This window comes from Rhineura floridana, chromosome 3 (genome assembly GCF_030035675.1).
Source record: "Rhineura floridana isolate rRhiFlo1 chromosome 3, rRhiFlo1.hap2, whole genome shotgun sequence".
NCBI classification, from domain to species: Eukaryota; Metazoa; Chordata; class Lepidosauria; order Squamata; family Rhineuridae; genus Rhineura; species Rhineura floridana.
This window is the reverse complement of record NC_084482.1, coordinates 157,509,281-157,526,551: the sequence shown is the minus strand read 5'-3', so window position 1 is coordinate 157,526,551 and position 17,271 is coordinate 157,509,281. Positions and strand designations below refer to the sequence as shown.

The 17,271-nt window shown below is 42.3% G+C and overlaps 1 protein-coding gene and 1 long non-coding RNA gene across 3 annotated transcripts in view; one reads left to right on the top strand and one right to left on the bottom strand.

The window, feature by feature from the left end:
- Nucleotides 1–7,315, bottom strand: part of C3H3orf20 (chromosome 3 C3orf20 homolog) — a 67,653-nt gene extending 60,338 nt beyond the window's left edge. Inside the window, exons 1-2 of the mRNA XM_061613425.1 lie at nucleotides 6,733–7,315; nucleotides 4,706–4,816 (exon numbers count right to left, since the gene is read on the bottom strand). Coding sequence (XP_061469409.1) covers nucleotides 4,706–4,816; nucleotides 6,733–7,297 — 676 coding nt within the window. The 5' untranslated portion in view covers nucleotides 7,298–7,315. The remainder of the gene's footprint in view (nucleotides 1–4,705; nucleotides 4,817–6,732) is intronic.
- A 3,629-nt stretch (nucleotides 7,316–10,944) lies between these two features.
- LOC133382343 (uncharacterized) lies at nucleotides 10,945–16,435 on the top strand. 2 transcript variants are annotated; one of them, XR_009761913.1, is made up of 3 exons: nucleotides 10,954–10,992; nucleotides 11,261–11,462; nucleotides 14,527–16,435. It is a non-coding gene; the product is annotated as an uncharacterized LOC133382343 (long non-coding RNA). The 2 variants fall into 2 exon arrangements; XR_009761914.1 differs by lacking the exon at nucleotides 11,261–11,462 and having other exon boundaries at nucleotides 10,945–10,992.
- Nucleotides 16,436–17,271: the final 836 nt, after the last annotated feature.

Below are 17,271 nucleotides of genomic sequence, written 5' to 3'. Positions count from 1 at the left end.
GATTGAAGAACACAAGGAGAGATGTTTTTGGAAGCATTCACATCATACAGATTCACATATTTCTGGAATATCTGGGGTGCCATCAGACTTTACATGAGAAACTGAGGCTGGAGGGAGAAAATGGTTTTAAGAGCTGAAATTGGTTTAAAAGAGCTTATGCTTCTCCTGGCATACACACACATTTCTTCTTTGTCTTACTGTTTCCTCTGTTTGAAACAGGTTTTAGAAACAGCGGCTGCTTCCAGACTGTCACTATTTTGCAGGTGGGATTCAATCACAAGTTGGCAAATTCAGGGTGCACAATTAAAGCAGATCCGGTGCTCTTGCATAACAATCCTGTTTCCCACACACACACATACACACACAAAATGGATGTTTTGAAGTAAGGAAAGTGATAGGGAAATGCACTGGAAAGTGTGCAATAACAACTGCTGGATGCAACATCTGACCTCCCTGCAAACAAATCATGATGCATGCAGAATAAACAGGTTGCTGGAAGTGATATATGTATGTATCCCCTGCAGGCAAAATTGAACCTCTAGTAATGCAATTGATTGTCCTTGATGAATAAAGGGTGAAACCACTTTGGCTATTTTCTTTTCTCCAGCAGTTCCGCTGGAATAGCTGTAACTAACTACCGTGACTGTATAGTAGGAGCTTGGCAGGGACATTACAAAGAACCATGTGGCCAGTAGAGGCAGCCAAACCCTGCCTACTGAATTACTGATGATGATGTGATATATAAGGATATTTGTTGGCTTCGTGAGCTGGAATACTTCCTTTGACAGAATTCAAACTCAGAAACAAAAACAGAGCATGAAACCACATCACTAGTTTCCTTTAACGAACACCTCTAACTACAGGTTTTAACCCTTATATACAACACTAATCCAGAACACTGTTTCAAATGTGGCCGGCCTGATGTTCTAGAAAGACATCAACAGGGCATGAAGGCTACAGCTCCTTCCTACTGTTGCTTTCCCAGCATCAGGCATTCAAAGGTACACTGTCTCTGAACAAGGAAGATCCATTTATAGCCATTGTGGCTGGTAGCCATTAGCCAGCCATTATCATCCATGGATTTTTTAAACCCCATTTTAAAGCAATCTAAGGGTCAAACCAGGTGGCTTTCATCTTTCTTCAAATTTCTTTTCAAAGCATGGTTGTGGTTTATTTTGGCACTGAGGGAAGAGAAGTTTAACCCTTCTCCCATGCCTATTTCCCACTGCTATTTATGCCATTGGGAAAAACACATGGCAACTTAAAGGTGGTGGTGGATTTAAGTCTCGGAATCCTTAAAATTTTGGTACTGTCCCAGATGAGTCTGTTTTTCTCTCTCTTTCATTGATTACATTTCTATCCCAAGGCTCTACCCAACTGAACAGTTCCACTAACACAAGGACCTTTGACTGCACAATGGAACTTCCCCTCTTTCTCCTCTCTTTGCAGCCCCCCTCCCCGCACTCCCATAAATCTGTTCTGCCACGCAGGGAGAGGAGAGGAAGAGGAAGTTCCATTGCACCAGCAGAAATCCTTGCACTACTGGATCTATTTGGTTGGATACCACCCCATATTTCTTCAGTGATAGCAGCTGTTTTAATAATGCCTAGAATAGCATTGTCCTAGGTATTAATTAAAAACTAGGTAGACCCATTAAAAATGGCTAGGCAGTAACTCTAGCCATTTCCACTTTCTTATTACAAAACCCCTCTGCATTACAGCTGCAGCAGTGGAAAGTGTTTCTAGGGGTCAAGCTCTTAGGGAGCTCTGAACCTGAGAATAGGGGCAGATAGAATGGTTGCTTATTCATTCCTCCCCACAAGGAAATGCAGCAATAAAAGAGGGCACAGAAGTGCATAACATTTGCATATGCTAATCTATATGTATAACTGCACATTTAGAAAGAGTTACTATAATTTAAATAGAAATACAATACACCTCACCGTAGTGGGTGTGACCACATGGCATGTGTGATTGCTCAGTCTGCTCTCCAAGAGCTCACTGTTTATTTTTTTTAATATAACAAAATTTATATACCACTTAATTATCAAAAAAACTTGAAGTGGTTTACAAAATACACTACAATTATTGATAAAACAATTAAAACAGCACCAGACTGAAAAGATCAAAGCACATCAACATCTATGTATCTTGATAGGCTTGCCTCAACAAAAAAGATTGAAGCAGGTGCTGAAAAGAATACAGCGAAGGTGCCTGCCTGATGTCAATAGGCAGGGAGTTCCAAAGAGTAGATGCTGCTACACTAAAAGAACGATTTCTAACAAGTGCGGAATGAGTTTCATGTGGCACCTTAAAAGTGCCTGTTCTGCATATCAAAGTGCTCAAGTGGACACATATGGGGCTAGGCAGTCTCGCAAGTAAACTGGTTCCAAGCTGCTAAAGGAAGGGAGTAGATAAAGAGGAAGGCCAAACAAGAGATGGATTGATTCCATAAAGGAAGCCACAGACCTGAACTTACAAGATCTGAACAGGGTGGTTCATGACAGGTGCTATTGGAGGTCGCTGCTTCATAGGGTCACCATAAGTCGTAATCAACTTGAAGGCACGTAACAACAACAAACTAGCATTTTGTTGATGGGAAACTTCAAGGTTCTAATCAACAGTGAGGTCTTGGACTGAGCAGGCACAGGCATTATCTGGTCACACCCTTAAAACAGGATTGTTCTCTAGCAGCTCTTCAAAAAGAGGGCTGTCCTCTGTAGGATGGAAGGCTGTTCACCCTAGGGGCAAGTCATGTGAAAATTCCTGCCTTTTCTCAGTACTTGCAGAGCAGTTCTGGTTCTTTTTATCCTGAACAACAAATGCTATTCTCTGCCTTGGGGCTCCTCTTGTCGACCTATTATTGCACATTATTTGCTTACATTTAGGTAAAAGAATTTGTTCTGATTAGTGGGGTGGAGGGGAAAATACCATCTACACTGTACATTTAAAGCAGTGTCATACAACTTTAAACAACCATGGTTTCCTCCAAATAATTGTGAGAACTGTAGTTTATTAAGGGTGCTGAGAGATGTTAGGAGCCCCCTATACTCCACACAGAACGACAGTTCCCAAGCAATCCCTCTTGCCAGGAAACTCTGGAAATTGTAGGCCTGTGAGGGGAAAAGGGGTCCCCTAACAACTGTCAGCACTCTTTAACAATGTATAGTGCAGATGGGCTCTATATGACAATGTGCATTCAGCCTGCATTCAGCCTGATTTGCTTGAGGGATGTTTATATGCAGGGCCGGCGCCAGGCATGACTGGGCCCTTAGGCATCAGCCTGCCCTGCCCCCTTGCTCCCAGTCCTCCCTACAGACTATGCAGGACCACTCCAACTACCTCTTCTCTCTTTCTGTGAATGACCTGTGCACTGGGGATGAAGGTCGCTGCCATCAACCAAGATGGCGGCACAGGCTTCTCTAAGGGGCTGATACCACCACCACCATCTTTGCCTGACATCAATCAAGATGGTGGTAGGGGCATCAGCCCCTTAGAGAAGCCTCTGCTGCCATCTTGGTTGATGGCAGCTGTGCACGCAGTGTGCAGGGCATTCACAGAATGGGAGGAGAGGTAGGTGGAGAGGGCAGGTGCCACGGGCCCACATGGTCTGTAGGGGGAGCTAGGAGCTCGACCCTGCCAAGGATTGCGGAAGGGGAGTACTACCCCACTCGCTAAGGAGGGTCCTTCAGGGCCCCCTCTGGGCTGCAGGGGCCCTCGGCCAGAGCCCAGCCTGGCAGCCCTGTGGGGCCAGCCCTGTTTATATGTCTTCCAGTCAGTTACTTATTCATTCATCCCATACTTTTGCAACACATTTCCCCATCACTTTCCTAATCACAAAAAGCCAGTTTCCTTTTTTAAAAATGGATTGGTTGTGCTAGAACAACAGAGCACTTTAACCCATTTTAACTGCGCCAACCTAAATTTACAGTATCTACTTGAATCCCTCCCACAGAATAGTGACAGTCTGGAGACACCCTTGGTATGTTTTGCCCTGCCCTGCTTTGCCTTGCCCCTTGGGAACTGTAGAAAGCCTTTATGTGAATCTCCGTTTCAGCAGCTTATGAATGTATATCCAGTCTGATTGGGCATTTGGTGATGTTGAGATTTTATACTGTTTTGAATGATGTATTTATTGATTGTACTTTTCTTGCATTTTTCTTTTGTATTAATATTCTGTCTACCAATTTAGGGACCACTGGGCCAAAAAGCGGTATATAAATATAACATAACAAGTGCAGGACCCAGACTGATTTACAAAGGCTCTGGCCTGGCATATGGTGGGTACAAGGGATGCCCTTTTTAAAAAAATGTCCTCCCATATAAATACTCCCTGCAAATAAAATACAAAATTAGTACAGCAATTGTGCTCCCTGCTATGCTCGTTTTCTGCTTGTAGGGAGATTTTTCTATAGAAGAACATTCAAAACTGGGATTTCCACACCTGAAGTCTGAAATGATACATGCCACCCGAGGATTCTGCCACCTCATTTTCACCTTGTTCTGGCGTATGCATACACAAAGTCTCAGCCTGACTGATCTTTCTACCACACCATTTTCACTACTCATTCAGATCTTCTTGGTGCATGCAGAACTCCTAGGAATGAAAGCATTTCCAATTGCAAAGGAGACTGGAAGTGTAAACAGCAAGGGGAGGGTACTATCTCAGGGTCCAAACACCTGAGAACATGGTTTCTTCCCCAACCTTTCCTCCTTGGCTCTCTGGTCATGAATTCAGTTGCCTCTTCACGTGTTTTAGGGCTTAGTTTTTGGCCAGTTTCCAAAAAACGCCTTGCAATTTCTTCAGTACTGGGGCCTGGGAAAGAGACATTGTGGTTAGAAATTAAATCTAATGTATTCCAATAATAATTAGGGTATACATATAGATTATAATGATGATTATATTTATTATGCACCCTTCACCAGAAGGTCCCAGGGTGGGATACAACAATGCAAATTACAATATTAAAAACAGTTTGATAGATATAGGAATATAGACATAGATATCGATACAACAACCATACATAAAGTAGCAAAAGAGTGCATTCATTATTTGTGCCTTCATTAATTTTCAGTTAACAGATCATAAGTTTAGATTCATAGACACAGATTCAAGGCAAATCTTGGGACTTGCGCATATCACTGACACAAACTATCGGTGATATCCAATATCCCACCCTTCTTCTCTGAAGGAACCCATGGCAGCAAACAAAGGACAAAACACTAAAAACATCTTGAAACATCTCAAAACCAAATCATCTTTAAAACATATTAAAAACATTTTTTAATTTTTTTTAAACGTCTTAAAAAGCAATTCCAGAACAGACCAGAGGTGTATGCATTTTTAAACACACACACAAAATGTTAAAATCTATAATCTCTATAAATTATACAAATTAAACATATTTTCATATACTTGGTTAGTTTGCATACTTTATTCTGCTTCTGCTAGTTATGTAGAAGGATTCAGAGCAACGCAGCACAATAAAGCCCCACCCCATGGCTGCTGTGAAAATCCTTCTTTTGCTTTTTCTTGCTTATGTGCACACATTCAGCTCCAAGCATCAGCCACATACTCCTTTCCTGGGAGACATAAGAGCTAGAAAGTTGCTGTCAAAATGAAAGAAAGAAAGCTCAGGATCTCAATCTGCAGAATTCTTTGCCTGGTATAACTGCCCACCCTTGTATGCTGTGGTCATGGACTCACAGAATGAATGCAGCCCAGACAAATCCTCATGAAATATACCCAGCTCAGCTTTATAACAAATGAGGTTTTATATTAAAAATGAAGGGAGGCTGCTTCCATAACTAATCAACGGAGACTAATTCAGAATTAAGGGATTCTAATATAGTTACCCAGAACTAAGGCTGTGCCAAATGTTAACTCATAATCACTTGGGGGGAAGGAGGAGTTAAGAGATGTACTTTAAGAGAGGTGGGGCGAAATGTTTCCTGAAAATTCCCTGCCACTTGTTCTCCATGATGCTGCTACTGCTGCTTCCACACATTTTTTAAATTAAGGCTTCTTTTCTTTCACTGATGATCCCAGTTCCCATGTAGTAAATCAGATTTAGCTACATAATGACGTTACTGAAAAAGCAAAGCCAATTCAGAGTAAGGGCAAGGCTTTCTTTGTCATATTGCCCTCACTCTGAATTGGTCTCAGGAGGAGGCTCTCTTGACTGTCAGACAATGGTGGTACTTCTTTACATGACATGTTCGACCTTCAGTGCCCTTGTCACTATTACGTGCTGAACCCAACCCTCTACAGTCCCTGCTTTTGCACTCTATCAGTCCCACATCAAAACACTGCATATTATTCATGAAAAACACTCATTCTATGTTCCAGCTCAACCCAACTTGGATCATAAAGAAGCCCTGTTTAGATAACAGGGTTCATCCTATACATTCAAATACATGGCAGGAACGGCAGGTTCTGCCCATGCTACACATGTTCAATCAGATATCTGCAATATGCCTACATTCACACAAGGTTACAGAGAAGGCAGCACTCCACAGTGTCAGGAACAGGATTCCCAATTGCACAGAGCATTGCATATGCTTGTTCTATGCACATTACAGATGTGTGCTGCCTTCCACAATACACGGCTTCATTATACACCTGGAAGATGGAACTCACTTGTCTGAAAAAGTTTAGAGTTTCCAGAAAGTTTACTAAAGTCCATATGTAATTTGAAAATGAGGAAGCACACTTAGATTAAGTTATCTCACCAGCAACTGTATCAATCATTATCTTCATCTTCATCTTCAAGAGTTCAGTGAGGAGATGGACAGACCGTTTTTGGAATTTGAGGAGCATCTGTTGATTTTCAGATGAAGGGGTCACGTAAGTAGGCTTTGGGCCTGAGGGTGTAGGGCCCAGCTTTTGGCCTCTTGAAGTAGGAGTAGAAGAGAAATCAATCTCATCATAGGAAAGGAACTTGAGAATGGGACAATATAAACCAGTGAAATATTTTCTCGGCGGTGACACCATGAGCTCATCCCATGTAAACTCAAATACGTTTTTGACCCCTCGTGGCACATGGAAGCCCATTTTCTGCCACATGATAAGCATCTGTACCATTTCAGCCAAAATTCTTGGGGCCTTGGCTTTAATTTGCTCATAGTCTGGATTTTTCTTTTGAGTAGCTTTTGGTTTGGCCTTTTGGTCACTCTTTTGGTCACCCTTGTGCTCAGTCTTTTGGTCACCCTTGTGCTCAGTCTTTTGGTCACCCTTTGAGTCACCTTTTGAGTCGCCTTTTTGGTCACTCTTTGAATCACCTTTCTGGTCACTCATATCACCAGTTCACCTATTCCATGGGCTAGAGTTGATGTGAGGAGATCTAAAAAGGGAGAAGAATGTGATAGAGATGTCTCTACGTCAGTACTTTCAGGATGACTATGTGAATTTGACAAAAGAAGAATGCCTTCTGCAGGGTTATAGTCAACTGACTTTTACTCAGAGTAGGTTGTCATCAACTAAGTTCTACTCAGAGTAGACCCATTGAAATTAATGAACCAAAGTTAGCCATGTTTATTAACTTCACTGGGTCTACTTTGAGTAGGACTACCATTGAATGCCACCCAATGGTCCTAAGTTAATCATGGTCATTAATTTCAGTGGGTCTACTGTTCAATGGATCTGAGTAAAAATTAGTTGAATACAATCCACAGCTAGTGCTAACACTACTTAACATGTTATTGTTTCATTTATATCCCTCCTTCTTTCCAGAGAGCTCCATGAACCATACATAGAGTTCCCAGGTCATATTCTACCCAGGCCAGCCTTGTTTGCTTCAACATAGTGACTGCATCACTCATAGCATAACCCATACAGAACTTGGTCCTTGCTCAGAAGACCTGCAATCTACATTAGCTTAACAAAAAACAGGGGGGGGGAGCAAGAAGAGGTTAGGAGTTGTTTAACAAGTATTAAGAATGAGATAGGGGAGAGTCAGGTGGTAAAAGAGGTGACTGTAAATGAAGTTTGGATCATCAAGAAGTGTTTTGCTAAAGAAGGAAAGTGCATTGATTGATAAAGAGAGATGTATTCCAGATAAACACATACGAAAGTTTATAGCAGGATGCCCAGTTCTTTAAAAAAAAATTCAGTTTGGGTCAAACCAACCTAGACAGAACTCATACAAAATTGAAGGTTTTCCAGATGATTTGCTTACTGATCCTAGGCAGATAATGCAGCTATCCCCAGTCCGACCAGGTTATTCCTCAAGGCTGTGGACTCATCAGTCACATCCACATAATACATTTAAAGCACTCTTATATCACTTTAACAGACATGGCTTCCCCCAAAGAATCCTGGAAAATATTATTTGTTAGGGTGGTAGTCAACTAAATTCTACTCAGAGTAGACCCATTGAAATAACTGAACCTAAGGTAGTTAGGTCTATTGACTGCAATGGACACGGGCCTTAAGGATGTTGGGAACTGTAGTTCTGTGGGGCGTCCCCTAAGAACTCTAGCAAATGCCTCCACCTAAACTTTTAAAGCACCATATACACAATTCTGAGTTCCTTGGGGAAAGGGCAGGAAAATTGTAGAAGAACAGGAGCCAAAACCTGGTCATCTTTCCCAGAGTCAGGCTATCCTGCTATAGCATGGCTTCCTTCATATGGAGGCAGGGATATTGCTATGTATGGCAAAGAACATAAGGGTATGAGGAAAAGTACATACTGTATATGAGAAAAAATTATATTCCCCAAGAAAAGAAGAGTCTCTAGGAAGGCCCTAAGCATGAATGCGTTGTCCTATGTGAAAGCCACTGACACAACTCTGAGTTGAGATGACTACCCTGTAAATTTTCTCATTGTACTTATTGTCAAAGATTGCCCCTTAGGGTCCCTTGACCTCAGCAACCCCAAGGGGGTCTTTGGATTTGGAATCTGAGAACAGTCCCAACTTCCTGGGCCCCCAAACTCCCAACTTTGATCTCAGAAAGCAGATAAAAGATAACAGATAAGGCTCAGCTGCATCTTCTTGACATTAGCAATTTGCAGCTGTCTGGCACTAAAACCCTTGGTTTCCCCAGCACAGAGTATCCCAGTGGTCTTTCAACAAATCCCCCAAAATTCCCTCTGGTTGAGCCATTTTAGCTTGACCAAACTTAACCCACCTTAGCTATTCTTGGCACTTATAATTCAACAGATCTGTGCTTTTGTGTTGCCAAAATAATTCATGAGAAATCTGCAACTTGAGTGGTAGTCTAGATCCCTTTGATCCAAACTAGATCAAACCCTTGAAAGTGTGCCAGCAACCCCTGCTGTTAAATATTTGAACCTGCCTGCAGTTCTGGCATAATTTTCAGGTACATAATGTTGCAGTGGTGAAGGGAAATGACCTCTGTAAACTGATAGGTCAAGTCTAAGATTAAAAACTTAAAAATTGAACCAGAAGACAAATTGGTGACTATGGATGTCTGTTCCTTGTATACAAACATTCCTCAGGAATCAGCAATAAGAATTATAGGAGAAACATTAGAAAAAAGATCTGTTAAACATCCACCATCTCACTTTTTGTGTACCCTAGCAGAAATAGCTTTAGAAAAAAATTATTTTAAATTTAACAACGACTGTTATTGGCAAAAGACAGGTGTGGCCATGGGATGCCCCATGGCACCAGAAGTAGCCAATTTGTTTATGGCAGACTATGAATGGGAGATTATGAATTCATGTGAATTTACATCAAATATAAAGAGTTGGTTGAGATATATAGATGACGTATTTTTTGTCTGGACAGGTGAAATACAAAGATTAGCAGAATTCTTCATATGGGTAAACAACAGACACCCCAATATAAAATTTGATTCTGTATATGATGACACCACTGTACATTTTTTAGATTTAGAAATAACTAAGTGTGGACAACAATTAATAACAAATATGTACAAAAAATCTACAGACAGGAATACGTATTTACATTATGAAAGCTCACATCCAATAACCATGAAAAATAATTTACCATATGGACAATTTCTACGCATTAAAAGAAACTGCAGTGACAAAAAAGATTTTGAAAATCATTCACAGTCCCTTAAACAACAATTAATAAACAGAGGGTACCCAACACAAAAAGCAGAAAATAGTTTCAAAGCAGCCTCACAACAAGATCGCAATATCCTTTTAAAACCACGAACTAAAGAAGTTCCAAAACAAATGCATTGTAGTTTGACTTATAATCATGTCACCAAACAACTACAACACAGCATTAGAAAATATTGGGACATTTTGAGACATGTTCCTGGATGTGCAGCAAAACCAATAATTTCATTCAAAAGAACAAAAAATATAAAAGAACATATAATCAGGAGTACATATACAGAACATCAAAAAATACAAACAACTATATTTGATGCTACAATGCCCACAGGACATCATGCCTGTGGACACTGTAACTATTGTAAATTTACAGAAAAGAAATTATCTTTTACAAACCCTTTAAATCAACAAGATTTTTTTCTATGACATTTTACCACTTGTACAACCACACAAGTGATATACATCATAGAATGCAGTTGCCCCAAATTATATGTAGGACAGACATCAAGATCTTTAAAAACAAGAATAGGAGAACATCTAAGTAACATAAGATGTAAGAGACAGGGATCTTCGTTGGCTGAACATTTTTCAGAGTATAATCATACAGTAAAAGACTTTAATTTTTGGGGTGTAGAAAAAATACGAAAACAAGACAACAAACTACTTTTAAAAAGGGAAATGTGGTGGATTTTAACTTTACAAACTTTATCCCCTTCAGGCTTGAACGGAGATATAGACTTTCTTCCTCTTTTGTAAACATAAATGAATTGGGAGATGTTCCCTTTTAGAAAAACGCAAGCAATGGTCAAGGAATACACAAAACAGCTGAGTAATGATTCATATGCAAAACGAAGCCTTTTATAAGAGATCCTCAGATATTAGAATAGTAAGAACAAAGTGAATGACAGTAAGAAAGAGATGTCACTAGGAGAAGTGAAGTGTAAGTAATTTTAAAATGAAAAATATTTTGTCATTAATAATGTTATAATGTGTAAAAATAATTTTTAAAAAATGATATGTGTAAATATGTTTATGTCGTAGCCCCTGACGAAGGCTATTAACCAAAGCCGAAACGCGTTGGGCAGTTTTATGAAGAAAAAGTTTTTTTATGAAGAAAGAAATAAAAGAAAATGCAACAACGTTCATTATTTTTGGTGTATGATATTTATGGTTTTACAGCAAAACCCTCTTTTTCCTCTACTACCAAGTCTTAGGGCCAGTTCACATCAAGACCTGTGTGAACCAGTCCCCACATGCAGCAAAGACTCCACTTGGCAATCCGCTCGAATTTGCTGCCAGCATCTGAAAATCCCTGTTTAAGACCTCTCAGCAATGTTGTCACCAGAAGCAAAGAGGGAGACTTTTTTGCTCCTCCTTTCTGCTGCTTGACAAATCCAGGAAGGAGAGGAGGTGAGCAAGTACTGCTGAGCAAGTAGAAATGGGGCTCTCTAGTCTCTACATGCCTGTAGCAGCTGTCATAAGCAGTACCTGCTACAGTCAGCTAGAGGAGGAGTGGGGAACCCTTTAGATATTACTGAACTATAACTCCCATCTACCTCAGCCAGCAGGGCCAATGGCCAGGCATACCAGGAGTTGGAATTCAGCAATATCTGGAGGGCCACAACTTCCTCACGCCTGACTCAAAGACAGATTTGTTTGGGCAGGGGTGTCACTACTGGGGTGCGGAGGGTGCAGCCTGCACCCGGGTGTCACCATGAGGGGGGTGACACCCAGAGCCGCCCCGACCCACGCTGTTGCCCGGCAAGGCTGCTCCAACTCCTCAGAGGCAGGCGGGTGGGCAAGACCAGAAGCAGCATCGGCGGGGCGAGGGAGGCACGCCAGCGTTCCCAGGCCTTCTCCGGCTGGGTGCCCCGCCGGCATGCGCCCTCCCAGGGGCATGGATGGGGTGGGTGGCCTTGAGTGCATGCGCACGCGCGTGCACACACAAGCCCAGCCACCTCGTCCATGCCCCTGGGAGGGCGCGCACCGGAGGTCCGCACCCCCCCGCACTCCCGCTAGTGACGCCGCTGTGTTTGGGCTAGTGCTATAGTTCTTGCTTTGAGGTTCTGCAGTCCTCATATCAGTCATACTCTCTCCAGCCTCAACAGAGAGATTATATATTTCATTGGGCTAACCAGTAGTTTAGATATGGGCAACCTTTTAGTTTCACTGAGCTCTTCATCAGGAAACAAGTATATTAAAGTTCAGCTCCAGAGTCTGGTATGAAGATTACAGCATGAAATGTATCAGCTGCAAAAAAGAATGGAGAAAAGCAGGATGTGCATCTCTTGTCCTGTTGGCTCCTTAGGGGAGGTATTCAACTAAAATGTGCTAACACAAGGATTAGTACTGGTAAAATGGAATTTCCCCCTCCTCAACTCCTCCCCATGGGCTCTGTGCCATCCCCAAAACTACTCGGGAAGGTTGGGGAGAAACCCAAAACATATTTAGGGGGTGCATGGAGGGAGGTGAGAGGGGATCAATCCCTTGCGCAAGGAGAAATCTTTGCACTAATGGAGTGATCTGCTTAGCACTACATTGAATATAGTCTTTAAAAATTAATATATAGATATGTACTGTATAAATTGTGGGTCAAATTCGATTGAGCCAACACTCCTGAATTTCACACTTACTATCACTTTGTTCTAGTACTCTTGGAAATACATCTTAAGAAACAGATTGCAATGGGCCTGGACCTAGAAGCTAGTACAATAGGCTTGAAGGACAAGAAATGCACTGAGTTATCATGAGTAATTGAAAAGATGGTGAGAATTAAAACATGGGATTAGAGAGGCATTAAAACTTTCCAGCATAAGCAGCCATGCTTGTTTTTATTGCCTCTCCATTCACCAATGAGAAGTCCAAAAATAGTCCCAGGCATTTCAAGTGTGACAGATAAATTACCTTAGATTTAATTAGAAAATGCAACTGAAGCACTTTCTTAATTACAAAGTAAACTTTCAGCTGGAACTAATAAACTGTCAGTCTTAAGTTTTATGTAAGTTGAGGCTTCTATGGCTAGCTAGAGGCTGATACCCTCAGTAGAGGAATGGCTAATTAAGTTGAGCCTCCTCACCTCATACAGGCCAGCTCTGCAGAGACTTTTTTGCATTCATTCTGGCTCGCTTTGTTCAAGCTATCTTTGCTGGTTCACACTGAAATAAGCACCCAACATGTTAGAATGGGTCTCTAGAGCACTCCAGTCCAACCATCTAAATGACTAGCTAATGTGGTGCCGTTCAGATGATGTGGACTTCAACTCCCACCAACCCTGGCCAGCATGGTGAGGGGAGTTGTAGTCCACAACATCTGGAGGGCACCATGTTGGCTACCTCTAACCTAAATTGTGGCAGGATTCAGTATCCTTCCCCTGCAATGGGAACCAATTAGCCAATTTTGTCCTTATAATCACCTCCACCAAATTAACTGATGTTCACAGTACAACTCTCCATACCTCAAGGGTCCTTTCCATTCTATACTAAAGATATTTTTAAAACACACACACACACAACACACACACATACACAGAGAGAGATTAGAGGATTGGAGTTTGCTTTACGTTCCTTGATAGTAAGCCAATTCTTTGCAACATGTTCCCAGGACAATCCTATCACAGTGTCCTCTCCAAAATGAATAGGCAATGAGGTGTAGTGGTTTGACTATTGCACTTGCTAAACACATGCTTCAGTACTTTGCTTCAGTCACTTCAGTTTGCTGGCAGAGGGTAAAATGAGTAGATCAAGGGTAAATTAAGCAGCAATTGATTAGAAAGGAATTGGGAGATTTTGTGACTGGACAGGCTCAACAACAGCAGCCACTTTGTTGTCTGTGAAAGGTTCTCAAATTTCCTTTTTGAGGCCTAAAGGAGTCAGTCTGCCAGGCAGAGAAATCACTGATTAAGAGGGGGCAGGGAGGTAAAAGAATAAAGCACAGTGCAATCCTGTGCAGGCTTACTCAGATCAGATGTAATATTTTCAGAACATAGAGGGTCATATCTATTCATGTACATACATTTAAACAGGCAATGATGACTTGTTTGTGGTTTCCCCCCCTTCTTTTTCCAACAATTAGTCTATAAGTTGGAAATACTGCAGTGGTATTATATCAGTTTCACGATAGACCAAGTGCTTCAAGTGATCCTGAGCACAAACAGGGGGCAGAGGTGGGCTTCATTTTTTAACTAGTCCTGTGTGTAAGAGGGTGCACAGACAAGCTGAGGAAAATATACCTCTGTCAATTGGCCCTGGTTCCTGGGTTTTGGAGGTGGCTACCAGATCTGGGCAGATTTCTCTATGTCAGCTTACTGAATATTATGGTTTGTAGTCAATTAAGTCCTTCTCAGAGCAGACCCATTGAAATTAATGGACCTAAGTTAGTCATGTCTATTAACTTCAGTGGGTTTACTCTGAGTAGGAATAGCTTTGAATACCATCCAATGGAATGAAAAGTCTTTCTTTTTATTCCCCAAAATTAGATGCCATGTGATCAACAGTTTAAAAGAAGCAGTATTACTAGGCTTTGGACCAAACTTTCTTCAGTTTCATGCTGCGACAGCACGACTTCCATTTCGGTCTGCTATGGGTCATCTCACAGGAGAATTACTCTTGCAATACAGTGGCTCAGATGCTTCATTAAGCAAAACAGGACCAGGACAATGAGGGGCATCTTTACTGGTCCCAGTCACTCCCAGGAAAACTGTGGGTACATGGAGAAGTTGCAAGCAAGCCCAATTTGTGACATGGCACAACAAAGGCATCAAACTTAGCTTCTAATTTCCCAGTTTTGTGGAACTTGAATCAAACATGAGAAAGCCTTAAGTATTATTAGGGCTGTGTACTATGTTTGGCCGAGGCCCAAGCCAAGTAAAGCTTATTTGGAGGCATTTGTGCCTCGGCTGAGCTGGGTTGAGATAGTCCCAGATCTCTACAGGTCAGGTTGGGTGGCCCAGAGTGATCTGGGACTACCAGAGGGTGGGGGGTCAGGCAGAAAGGAGAGGCAGGCATGTGGGGAAAAAAGGAGAAACTGTGAAAAGGAGGCACCTGCTTGCAGGAGAAGGTAGGTGCCTTTCCTGCCAGACCTCTCCTTCTAACCAGGCCAACCCAAGGCTTGCACGGTTTCCAAATCCTGGACAAGGTTGCAAAGGAGCAGTACCCCACAGTATCAGCTGGCAAGCGGGAGGATTCATCCTATGCAGTGCCAGTCACTGCTTGTTCATGGGCAGCTTCCCTGCATGCAGAGAAGCTGCTCACAAAGGAGCAGCAACCAGCAGCGCACAGGATGGAATCCTCCCACTTAGGATGATTCCATCCTGTGCGGTGCAGGTTGCACCTGCCTGCTCTCAGTCAGGGTGGAGGAAGGAGACGCTCCCTCCTGACCATAAAAAAAACCTTAGCTCTGCCCCCAGATCGCTTCAGATTTGGATCCAGGGCGTGGTAGGTGGTCCCCCCTTCACCACAGGGCAGATTGGCCCTCCCGGGAGCCCACAGATTGGGGCCACAGGGCAGATAGGGAGGGCTGCGCACAGCCCTAAGTCTGATTTTAAACTGGCAGGGTTTTTTTAACCATTTGAAATAGAATCAGCATGGAGCTTGTGTGTATATGTATTTCCAAACGTATAACACATAGAAGTGCCTCTTGCGTCCTGGTCAGCCAACCCAAGCTGCAGAAGGGACTGGGACCCAACGTCTTTCCCCCACACTTCCTCTTCAGCTCTCTCCATAAAATATATTCTCAAGGACCCCATCCCCCCCGGTTTGGGAGTCCATGCATTTCAAAAAAATATTTTCTATCTGGTGGGAGCATTGAAGATGGCTTTCAGTCTTGAAAATGACTACATTGATTGACTAGCTCTGGAAGAGAAGAATGCTTTAGTTTAGTGGAAGAAAACATTATCTCCATTAATAAAAGTAGTTGCCCTATAGAGACATGCTGTGTCCAAGAATACTGTACCAATCCACTGAGATCACCACCTGAGGCTTTTATATAGTGCCCCCCTCCACCATATGAAGTACAGTTAGTGGCAACTGAAGAAAGAACCTTCTCAATGGTGGCTCTTTCACCTTGGGCATGCACTCCCTAGGGAGACCCTCCTGGTACCCTCACTGATAACACTGAGGCATCAGATAAAAAAGAACTTTTGAGAACTGCCAACGCTCAATTTGGTTTTTTAAAAAAACTTAAGAGCACTGTTGATTTTATCATCTATTAGGTCAATTGTGTTAGTTTGTGTGCTCTGTCTTATTTATTGCCATTTAATGTACTTGCATTGTTTCTTACTGATTTGTTAGTCACCCTGAGAACATAAATTTATGGTGACGGTGTGGGATATAAATTATGTAAACAAATGTTAATGTTGTTAAAAAATTAAATGTCACAGACTCTGATCCATTTGTGCCCTCCTCCATAAATGATGAGCACAATTGCTGCTTTTTGAAGCATATACCATCGGCGCACAGTCTCTACCGCTAGACGGGGGGGGGAGAACTGCCTGTTCAGTTCAACCTCCGGCTAGGGATGAGCATACAAGAAGTCTGCACAGGCACACATAAATGGAGTGAGATACTTCTCTCTCTCTCTGTGTGTTCGTTCATATATATATATAAACTCTTTCATAGGACTTTGAATTACTTACTGTTAACCACAGTGTTTCAATAGCCACAGCATCGGCAGGTGGAAGATGTGTGACAATGCAGCACATTCCATATGACATGCCCATTCTTGCATCACAATAAGAGAGAGCATTATAATGTAGATTCTTTGGTAAAGATCTTTGTTCATACAGGACCATCATGACTGGAAGGGGCCATAGCTCTGTGGCAGAGCACATGCTTTCTGTGCAAAAAAGGCCCAGGTTCAGTGTTTGCCATTTCCAAGTAGGGCTGGGAAAGGTTTCTGCTGGAAACCTTGGAGTGCCGCTGTAGGCCAGTGCAGACATAAAAACAGCCTGCTGGATCAGGCCAGTGGCCCATCTAGTCCAGCATCCTGTTCTCACAGTGGCCAACCAGATGCCTATGAAAAGCCAAAAAACAGGACCTGAGCACAACAGCACTCTACCCACTTGAGATCCCCAGCAACTGGCATTCAGAGATATTCTGTCTCTGACAGCGGAGATACAATAAATGGCTTTTAGTAGCCATTGACAAGACTCAGCTAGATAGAGCAATGGTTTGATTCAGTATAAGGCAGCTGCCTATGTTCTTAGAGGGGTGTGGGATGTGTG